We start from the raw sequence: 11,540 nt of genomic DNA, 5'->3' as shown, positions 1-11,540 counted from the left end.
TTGTAAAATAATTTTTGTGAGTTACCAATTGACCTACTGTGTCCCTTTAGCTTTAGACAAAATCAATTTACATATTTATCTGCGAATAACTACCTACAATGCTACATAATAGGTATATAAGGTAGCAGTGGCGTAGCGTGGTCTAAATTCAAGTGTAGGGCGTGTAGCGCTCATGCACAGGTCTACATAATTTTTGACTTTGAACAGATTTCGGTCTAGCTTGTTTGCTCTTCTGTCACAAAGGTCTTCATTGTTCCTCTGCTTGTTTTGACCTCAAGTAAATATGTTAATATGTAGGTTTAGTAGGTTAATGTATCACTTCACGCTTGATATACGTATGTATGTACATCAATATTCTGCAAGAAATTATTCATTTCTCGAGTCGTTTTGACTCTGAGTATAATTTTGTTTTGCAGATTCATGGATGTATCGTGGTTGATGGTCACAGTGGATCCTCAAAGAGCTACAAAGAGCCTATCACTGCGTCTGCACAGTAAGAGAATTCATAGTGCGTACACAAGTTTTCAGCAAAAGCCTTTGAAATTTAAACGAATCCTTAAGGAAACTTTGAAAATTTTTGTATCTTGTTCTTCCTCTCTTTTTGTATCTTTTACATATGGTGTACTTCATGGTTACATGCCCTAGTTGGTTACATGGTTACATACATGGAGGAACCAACTAACCAACGTTAGTTGGTTCCTCAGAATACAAAAATAACTTGTTCAGAAAAATAAACCGTGGTTTAAAATAGCATGCTAATTTCTTTCATTCTTTTGTTTGTAGAATTAGCTGTGCTTTTTACGTAATGTGCAATGTATGTACATGTTACCTCTAGCCTCTAGCTAGAAGTAGATTTTTTTAGAAGTACCTAAATAGATTTCTTTACGAAGTTATAACGTTTCAACAGACATACCTACCTATGTACCTACAATACAAGCATACAACAAGCATCTGACTAGTCAATGCCTCACTAAAATAATTGTAACATAGTCCATTCTGTCTACCTAATTTCATTAAGATACATATATCTTTTAGGTATTATCTTTTCGAACAATTGCTTGTTGTAAAATAATTTTTGACTTTGAACAGATTTCGGTCTAGCTTGTTTGCTCTTCTGTCACAAAGGTCTTCATTGTTCCTCTGCTTGTTTTGACCTGAAGTAAATATGTAGGTTTAGTAGGTTAATGTATCACTTCACGAGCCTCCCAGCACGCTTGATATACGTATGTACATCAATATTCTGGAAGAAATTATTCATTTCTCGAGTCGTTTTGACTCTGAGTATAATTTTGTTTTGCAGATTCATGGATGTATCGTGGTTGATGGTCACAGTGGATCCTCAAAGAGCTACAAAGAGCCTATCACTGCGTCTGCACAGTAAGAGAATTCATAGTGCGTACACAAGTTTTCAGCAAAAGCCTTTGAAATTTAAACAAATCCTTAAGGAAACTTTGAAAATTTTTGTATCTTGTTCTTCCTCAATGTTTTACATATGGTGTACTTTATGTAACGTTGGCTCATCAGAATACAAAAATAACTTGTTCAGAAAAATAAACCGTGGTTTAAAATAAATAGTCTCTGATTGGTTGACCTTCAGAACGAATAACATGCAGCTGCCAAATCAGCTTGCCCTCAGCCTCGTATGGACATTTGAATTGGTTATTCCATCAAATTCGGTCATTAAATTAAAAGTTGAAGAATTTAGTAACAGAAGCTTCAAAGCTTTCATACAGTCAGTGCCAAACTCTAGAAGGGCTTTTAAAAATTGAGCTGTAATCAGAGTTCTGAATCGTCATTTATATTGTTTCTTTTCAGACATCATCGGGTCATCATCGTCGTTCCCAAAGAGATCAAACACATCCACCACTACAAGTATATACCTCATCCAGCTCATCCCAAAACACCTGTACACAAACATGTTCATCACCACAAGGACAAGATCGTGGTACCTCAACTACCTCCAACAAAAATTATCCACCAATATCAGCAACAACCACGAAACCAATATAACGAGATAGGACCCGGCGTTCAAAACTTCAACTACAATGCGCCGAAACCTGTGTACGAGCCTCAAAATTATAACTATAATCCACCACCGCCACAACCTATTTTTGACTCTCAAACCACGAGATAGGACCCGGCGTTCAAAACTTCAACTACAATGCGCCGAAACCTGTGTACGAGCCTCAAAATTATAACTATAATCCACCACCACAACAACCCATTTTTGACTCTCAAACTTTAAATGTTAATCCCCCTACGAGACAACAATTCCATGCCAATTTCCAGCAAGACTTCCAAAGAGACCCACCCAAACTGGCCGATCGTATTAAACCTCGACCAAGTAAAGGATTCCCGAAGAGTCGTGGCAAGGATGCGAAGAATCTGAACTTTGGATTCAAAACTCCAGCTCCCCTCCAGTTACCACCACCAGTAGCACAGAAACAAAACAGCCAGGGCAATGGATTCCCCAAACATTTCGAAGAAAGTTCCAAGTTCCAAGAACCCTACAAGTTCCAAGAACCGTACAAGTTCCAAGAACCCTACAAGTTCCAAGATCCGTTTGTGAACGCATTCCCTCAGCTTCAACAAGCGTTCAACATTCATTCCAATGTAGGAGGACATGCGGCTAAGGAGGAGTTTGGTACGAACGGTGCCTACTTCTCCAACAACTTCCAAAACTACAACAATATTCAACACAATCAAATCCCAGCCGCTCAACCCCAGCCTCAACAACCATTTGATCCCTATGCACACATTACACATCATCCCACTGGCCTGGTACATGTTGATCTGGGTAACAACATTGATGGACAGATCAAACAGATTGAAATCAACAACGACGGAGAGTTCCAGGCTCATCTAGAGAATAATGATATTGATGATGATTTTGATGACGATCACATGGAAGGAAGTGAAGAAGAAGGAGGTGAAGAGGAAGGCAACAGATTGAAATCAACAACGACGGAGAGTTCCAGGCTCATCTAGAGAATAATGATATTGATGATGATTTTGATGACGATCACATGGAGGGAAGTGAAGAAGAAGGAGGTGAAGAGGAAGGAGATGATGGAGATGACGGATTTGATGAACTACTGGAAGACGACGACAATCAAAACAAATTGCCATACTCTGGGGTCATAGGTCATGGGAGGTCTCTGGACTCCATCTATCCTAAAGGTCCCATGACGTTCAGTCATGAACACTTTGACGTGACCCCAAAATTCAATCCTGTACAACAGCAACAAGTACAACACGACAATCAAAACAAATTGCCATACTCTGGGGTCATAGGTCATGGGAGGTCTCTGGACTCCATCTATCCTAAAGGTCCCATGACGTTTAGTCATGAACACTTTGACGTGACCCCGAAATTCAATCCTGTACAACAGCAACAAGTACAATTCAATCACCTGGTCTCACCTACCCCAACGCCTGTGCCTCTACAAACATTGCAACCGCTACAACCACTTCAACCACTCTACCATAGACAGTTTGTTCCTATCCAACATCTACAACCGCCATCACAGGAAGAACAAACACAATCTCAGTTTGTACCTCTGCAAAACTTCAACTACAACACATTCAAGAAATAATAAACCAAACGGTTGTTCGCCCAAGATGTGTTCAAGAAAGAAATGGTCAAAACTCAAATGAGACTTGAAGAATTTTTTGAAGGCTTTCGAGCAAAGATAGGAACTTGTAAAAGATAATATTTTGTTGTACAAATGGGTATCAATACAACATACTCTCCATTACAAAACATTTCTTGAATAAGATAAATAATGAACATGTTTTCAATCAAACACAAAATCAATAGGCGATTTCAACAATCGCGGTTCATTAAAGATATGGCATATGATTTCACACATATTACCCGACTTGAAATTTTCGATAGTGCGTTTAATACCTTTCTTGTATTATTGTTCAACATGTTACACGTATTGTATTAGCAATAGCATAGATTTACAGGGTGCGACATAGGAATTGATATTTAGATACCTATATTTGCATGAAAAAATGTTATTTGGATTACTCATTGGATTATGGATGCAGTTTGTGGTAAGTGGAATACTAAGTTCAGAATTTGTCCAAGAAGTTATCTTTTTTCTGTGAGTTGACGGGAATTTATCGGAGGTACTTTACATTTGTTATTACCGCTAAAGTTTATCTGGATATAATCAGTACCTACCGGAAATGCTGTTTGTTGACAAAACCCAAGTTTCATTAAAGATCAAAATACCATCATATTATCATCATTAACGTTAATTGTCTCTCCCGCTTTGTTGAACTACAGGTACAGAACCTTCATTTGAAAGATTTGACTAAAGCATTGCATTTTTAAATCGAAAAATGGCTACTATGTTGACGGTTCAGTCAGCACCGATCGACGGCCGATGGACTATGTGTGGAAACAGCTTCATACCACCAGTAGATCGGCATAACGTATGTGGACTTATAGCTTCCCCTCTTTGGAAACCCCACCACACACCACTAAATCTGTATGGTCGCTAGATATGTTCAGTTCTATTAACGACATTAATGAGAAGATTCTGATATGCACAGGTTACATCATCCAGCTTTCATTAGCACCAACAGGTATGTAGCATCAGCAATATCAGCTAGTATCAGCTGTGGGAGGTAACATGAGAGTCTTCAGTCTTTTCACATCCTTGGTGTGGGAAGACAGCAAGATTCCTTGTTGTGGGAAGATAGAACATCGGAAGATTGGTAAAGATTGTTTCCGTTAAGGGATGGTTCGCTGGCAGTGAACCCTGCCAAGTAAAAAAAAGCGAAATTGAGTTGCCTAGATAATTTTATGTGCTGATAATTTTATTGCAGATTTTTTATAAATTGCTGTAAACTATAAATACCTATACATAATGTACCTAATAGAAAACAGAATATAGCTTTTTTAATTTCGTGTTAATTCGTTAAAAATTGTTAATGCCGGGCGGTGCGCTGACGTGCCAGCTAATACAACCGCCATCACAGGAAGAACAAACACAATCTCAGTTTGTACCTCTGCAAAACTTCAACTACAACACATTCAAGAAATAATAAACAAAACAATAAATGTTCGCCCAAGATGTGTTCCAGAAAGAAATGGTCAAAACTGAGAGCCAATATGTAAAATTGACAGAAGCCTTTGAAGGCATTTCAAGCAAAGATAGGAACTTGTAAAAGATATTGTACAAATGGGTATCAATACAACATACTGTCTGTTACAAAACATTTCTTGAATAAGATAAATAATGAACATGTTTTCAATCAATCACCAAATTGTCAATCAACAAGCGATTTCAACAATCGCGGTTCATTAAAGATATGGCATACGATTTCACACATATTACCCGAGTTGAAATTTTCGATAGTGCGTTTAATAGTTTAATACCTTTCTTGTATTATTGTTCAACATGTTACACGTATTGTATTAGCATAGATTTACAGGGTGCGACATAGGAATTGATATTTAGATACCTACATAGGTATATTTGCATAACGGTCAACCGGAGATGTATTCGATTATGTGAAATAGAGGTTTGATAGAGGGAACTTTAACTGCCAAGGTCCTATCGTCCCGAAACGGAAGAGAGAAAGAAGACCGGATAAAAACTCGTCTACGATTTTGTCAGTGATTGTTCACCCTGTATATTCTGCAGACGAATTGTAATCCTCTGATTACATGCTGTACTGATTATCATGCTCAGAATGGCATAACCGGAGATGTATTCGATTATGTGAAATAGAGGTTTGATAGAGGGAACTTTAACTGCCAAGGTCCTATCGTCCCGAAACGGAATAGAGAAAGAAGACCGGATAAAAACTCGTCTACGATTTTGCCAGTGATTGTTCACCCTGTATATTCTGCAGACGAATTGTAATCCTCTGATTACATGCTGTACTGATTATCATGCTCAGAATGCTCTACATTGTCATTGATTGTTCACCCTGTATATTCTGCAGACGAATTGTAATCCTCTGATTACATGCTGTACTGATTATCATGCTCAGAATGCTGTACACTCTACATGTTCTCTATCAGTGGTGTATCTTTTATTTCTAAGATCTGTTGTCAACCCCATTGTAACAATTATTTTATAATTAATACAACGATATATTTATCTATCTATCTATCTATCTCTTCGATTTTGGGACGATAAAACCATAGCAGTTGCAGTTCCCTCTGTCAAACCTAAAAAAAAAAAAAAAACTCTCGACGTTCGCGCCCCTTCCGGAACGTTTGTTAGGTATTAGGTAGGTACCTACTTCCAGTTTTTCTTTTTTTGACCTTCAGAACGAATAACATGCAGCTGCCAAATCAGCTTGCCCTCAGCCTCGTATGGACATTTGAATTGGTTATTCCATCAAATTCGGTCATTAAATTAAAAGTTGAAGAATTTAGTAACAGAAGCTTCAAAGCTTTCATACAGTCAGTATTTTCTTTTTTCCAATCAAAAAATTACATAAAGCAATATTCAAATCGCAAATCCATCTCAGCCCAAACCGTCGACTTCCTATTTCCACGAGAAATTGAACCCAAGCCTTCCTGGGCTACAAAGAGCCTATCACTGCGTCTGCACAGTAAGAGAATTCATAGTGCGTACACAAGTTTTCAGCAAAAGCCTTTGAAATTTAAACAAATCCTTAAGGAAACTTTGAAAATTTTTGTATCTTGTTCTTCCTCAATGTTTTACATATTATGGTGTACTGTATGTAACGTTGGTTCATCAGAATACAAAAAACACTTGTTCAGAAAAATAAACCGTGGTTTAAAATAAATAGTCTCTGATTGGTTGACCTTACAGGTCTACCAAGTCCCATCAAAGTACATGCCATTAATATTTATGAGCACTAGAGTGAACTTTTGAGTTGTATGGCCGCCATACACGTCATACATACACGCTACACCACTGAAAGGTAGATAAAGATTTAACTGTTCGTGATTAACCTTCTGTTTGTATATTTTGGTATGTGCATATTGTGCATGTATTGGAGGTTATAAAAATATCTGCGGATTGTACATGCCATTAATATTTATGAGCACTAGAGTGAACTTTTGAGTTGTATGGCCGCCATACACGCCATACATACACGCTACGCCACTGTAAGGTAGATAAAGATTGAACTGTTCATGATTAACCTTCTGTTTGTATATTTTGGTATGTGCATATTGTGCATGTATTGGAGGTTATAAAAATATCTGCGGATCAATTCGGATTAGGTATATCTCTTATCCCTAATTGAAATTATTACGGTTCATATTAATTTGTTAAGTGCTAGCGAATTCCTTATACACTTGTGTATGCGTTGTATGCAGCAGACCGCAAAACTGAGGAATGCAGATAAGAATGATACATACCTAGGTAGATATGTATAAGATATCTAAATAAATAGGTAGGTACATACATACCTGGATATTAAAAAAATATATTGTATATCTTTATAATTTGCAAATGTGTGTGGTGTCCAGATAAAAATATAGATTATGAATTTATACATTTATAAATAAATAAAAACAGCAGATGGTTTCAGATAGTTCAATTAAATAATAGATATAATAATACCTCATAAAAAAATAAAATAAATAGATAAATAATTAGGTTGCGAGAAATTTAATTAATTTAATATCGTAAAATAATTTTATAATAATTACCTATGTCATGCTTTGGTTTCTATAACTTTGGTTTTATTACATGTTTTTATTGACATAAGCGAAGTGTTATGGACTTAAATTTTGTTTACTCATCATTATGATGTTAGATTTAGATCAGCATTAGATTAGACTCTTGGATATACCTGGATATTAAAAAAAATATATATATCTTTATAATTTGCAAATGTGTGTGGTGTCCAGATAAAAATATAGATTATGAATTTATTCATTTATAAAAAAAAAACAGCAGATGGTTTCAGATAGTTCTATTAAATAATAGATATAATAATACCTCATAAAAAATAAAATAAATAGATAAATAATTAGGTTGCGAGAAATTTAATTAATATTGTATCTTTTAATTGTAATTGTAGAAGGGATTGAACAAAGGACAAGGGTAGGATTGGTATGATAAGGAGAAGGTTTATTGAAAGAGAAAATGTGAACAGAGAATTATGTACAGAATGATAAAAAGATGTCTCAGAACTGGGAGAGTTTTTCAGTTGTTGATTTGGTTGCTAGGTGACATTGTTACTGGGTGGTTGTTTTCAATACTGTGTGTAGCTATCAAAATATACCACAATTAATTTAATATCGTAAAATAATTTTATAATAATTACCTATGTCATGCTTTGGTTTCTATAAGTTTGGTTTTATTACATGTTTTTATTGACATAAGCGAAGTGTTATGGACTTAAATTTTGTTTACTCATCATTATGATGTTAGATTTAGATCAGCATTAGATTAGACTCTTGGATATTAGATTAGGTAACACTAAGATTAGATTAACAGTGATAGTAAGTTGGTTGCCTGTAGCCTGTACACACTTTTTGGGGTGCAATCAGCCTCGTGAGATCAGTTGAGGAGCTTTGTCAAAAACAGATTCAAAATTCTTTTAATCGGTTGCTACCTATACCCTACAATAGGTAACTCTCTCCCTTTTTCAATCATCAGAAGTAGAACAGAGAGCCAGCCTAGTTAGCTTAGTTGGTAGTGCGTCTGCCTTGTAGGCGCTAGGCCGCGGGTTCAATTCCCGGAGTGGCAGTGGCACTTAGACAAGAGAGGGTTAAACATTTTACTCACGTAAACCAGTGGCACTTAGACAAGAGAGGGTTAAACATTTTATTCACGTAAACCCGTGGCACTTAGACAAGTGGCACTTAGTCAAGAGAGGGTTAAACATTTTATCCACGTAAACCCGTGGCACTTAGAGAAGTGGCACTTAGACTCTCTTCGATTTCGGGACGATAAGACCATAGCAGTTACAGTTCCCTCTGTCAAACCTCTTAAAAAAAAAAAAAGAAGTAGAACAGTAGATAGAAACCAGTGGCACTTAGACAAGAGAGGGTTAAACATTTTATTCACGTAAACCCGTGGCACTTAGACAAGAGAGGGTGGCGTAGCGTGGTCTAAATTCAAGTGTAGGGCGTGTAGCGCTCATGCACAGGTCTACCAAGTCCCATCAAAGTATTGGAACTACAAATGACTAGCTTACTCATTCAGGTCTAACGTTGTTCTGGTGAAATTGGATAGGTGATGATGACTAAATTAAAACAGGCACATAATAATTTAAAATAAACACCTGCACTATTTATAATAGAGCTGTAACTTCATATAAATTAATGTCAGATAGGTAAAAGCAATACTTACCTAAGGTAAACATTGCTGTTAGAGGCGGTCAGGAATATACGTCAAAATCAGTGGAGCGGATACAGACGGGTATACCTACCTACTTGGGAGCCATAAATAATTGGTAATTCAGTAAACAGCAGATCTCCGTAAAAGGGCTGTTACGGGAATTGCAACGCAAAGGGCAAATCAGACCGAACATGTATTTGGAAAAGGTTTTTAAAAAAAGAAAGTCGGTTACAGGCTTCCATTTGTTTGATCAAATCTTGTTATTAACTTTTGAGCCAATTTTTATCTCTACCTATGTATGTATGTATGAAAAAATTAAATGTTTCTTAAAAGCATCTAATACACCAACATATTTTTAATTTATTTTTCTCAACTTATTTTAACTGCCTAAACTGTCCTAGACAGACACAACTAATAAAGTTCAAGTATATTGACCTAGACAACTTGGTGATTTGATAGTGTAAACGGACTTTCCAGTCTGATTCAGTCCCTACAAACGGTATATTCTAGTAGTGATATACCTACGTCCTACGTTAAACCAGTGGCACTTAGACAAGAGAGGGTTAAACATTTTACTCACGTAAACCAGTGGCACTTAGACAAGAGAGGGTTAAACATTTTACTCACGTAAACCCGTGGCACTTAGACAAGTGGCACTTAGTCAAGAGAGGGTTAAACATTTTATTCACGTAAACTCGTAGACATTAGTCATGTAAATTTACATAAGTTTGACATGTGATGAGTGAACATGGAAATGATGCACCCTTCTGTATCATTCCATGCCGCAACCGCAACTAGTTTTATTATGACCATTATATTATCACTCTCTAGATTACTATTATTATTCTCTTCACTACTTTCTACCCTATGACCAGAAGAGAAGAACAGAAGTCAGTATGATTGACATAACAGGAGGTCTCCGAAATTTGAGAAAGCACTTCTCCACATACCAAACATCCCTGCTCAAAGTTCCGCTTTATGTAAACACTACCTACGTAGGTACCTACCTATATGATAATAATAGTGCTTATTTTTACTGCTCGCATAGGACTGATAAGTCCCTTTACTCCAGCAGTAGGCTACTACTATTATTGTGGTCAAATTCTCAAATTATATTGAGGATAAAATTCCATACCTCGGCTGGGATTGAACCCACGCCCTCCTGTTTATCAGGCGAACGCCTTGACCACTACACCACCGAGGTAGGCACTTTCGAGGTATTAGGCACTTAAATCTTATTTGATGATACTTAGGTAGCTCCAGGTGATCCATTTTAGAAGTAACAATGATTGTGTAGCCGTAATTTTTTCGTTTGGTTTTTGTAGCCAAAACCGAATGTCAGCCCAAAGCAATCACCCTAGCTAGATTAGCTATTGAGAGGCTGACCAAAAATCATTTTAGAAGTAACAATGATTGTGTAGCCGTAATTTTTTCGTTTGGTTTTTGTAGCCAAAACCGAATGTCAGCCCAAAGCAATCACCAGCTAGATTAGCTATTGAGAGGCTGACGAAAAACGCCGACCTCGTATGATTGTGTATTTTATCCGTGATAATTTGCCCAGCTGGAAAAGATTTGCAGAGTACATGCCAATCCAGTGAACGACTCCCATGAACGTTGTAAATCCCTAGGTAAAACAATTGACATCAAGAGTTAAAACAGTCGGAGTGAGATATAATAACCAATGTTTTCAGTGTACCTTTCAGTGAATGAGTCTAATTTGCTCAGCTGGAAAAGATTTGCAGAGTACATGCCGATCCAGTGAACGACTCCCATGAACGTTGTAAATCCCTAGGTAAAACAATTGACATTAAGAGGTAGAACAGTCGGAGTGAGATATAATAACCAATGTTTTCAGTGTACCTTTCAGTGAATGAGTCTTAAATATATACAGCCCCTTGTGTAACTGACTGACTGACTGACTCACTGACTCACTCACTCATACTAATTCTAACCCACTTCTAGGTGAGCTAGAAAGATGCGGTTTTCACCATTGGATTCCTTATTTTTTGTAGGTACTGGGAAAAATCGGAAAACCCCCGAAATTCCAAACCGTTCCCGAGATATTGACGTTTTTTAGTCCCCCCATAAGAAATACACACAGTTTGAGGCCAGCAAAACTTTTCCTACGTTTTATATTTTGCTCTCGCTTGTAGTTTTCAGTTTTTAGTCCCCCCATAAGAAATACACGGGGAACACGCTTTGAGGCCAGCAAAACTTTTCCTACGTTTAATATTTTGCACTCGG

At 36.9% G+C, this 11,540-nt stretch overlaps 1 protein-coding gene across 1 annotated transcript; it reads left to right on the top strand.

Moving 5' to 3' along the window:
- Nucleotides 1-805: 805 nt before the first annotated feature.
- Nucleotides 806-3,596, top strand: LOC113469681. Its single transcript, XM_026827546.1, has 5 exons — nt 806-814; nt 1,301-1,377; nt 1,816-2,059; nt 2,131-2,929; nt 3,052-3,596. Exons 1-5 carry the CDS (start codon nt 806-808, stop codon nt 3,594-3,596), a joined length of 1,674 nt encoding a protein of 557 aa, XP_026683347.1.
- Nucleotides 3,597-11,540: the final 7,944 nt, after the last annotated feature.

This window comes from Diaphorina citri, unplaced genomic scaffold (genome assembly GCF_000475195.1).
Source record: "Diaphorina citri unplaced genomic scaffold, Diaci psyllid genome assembly version 1.1 scaffold1188, whole genome shotgun sequence".
Lineage (NCBI taxonomy): Eukaryota > Metazoa > Arthropoda > Insecta > Hemiptera > Psyllidae > Diaphorina > Diaphorina citri.
The sequence above is the reverse complement of the archived record's forward strand: the minus strand, read 5'-3'. Positions and strand labels throughout refer to the sequence as shown.

What these genes read in the sequence shown, in the direction of transcription:
- LOC113469681 (XM_026827546.1), top strand. An exon ending in CCTATCACTGCGTCTGCACA is followed by an intron (nt 1,378 to 1,815) that starts GTAAGAGAATTC and finishes GTTTCTTTTCAG; the next exon opens with ACATCATCGGGTCATCATCG. An exon ending in AGGAAGTGAAGAAGAAGGAG is followed by an intron (nt 2,930 to 3,051) that starts GTGAAGAGGAAG and finishes AAGAAGAAGGAG; the next exon opens with GTGAAGAGGAAGGAGATGAT.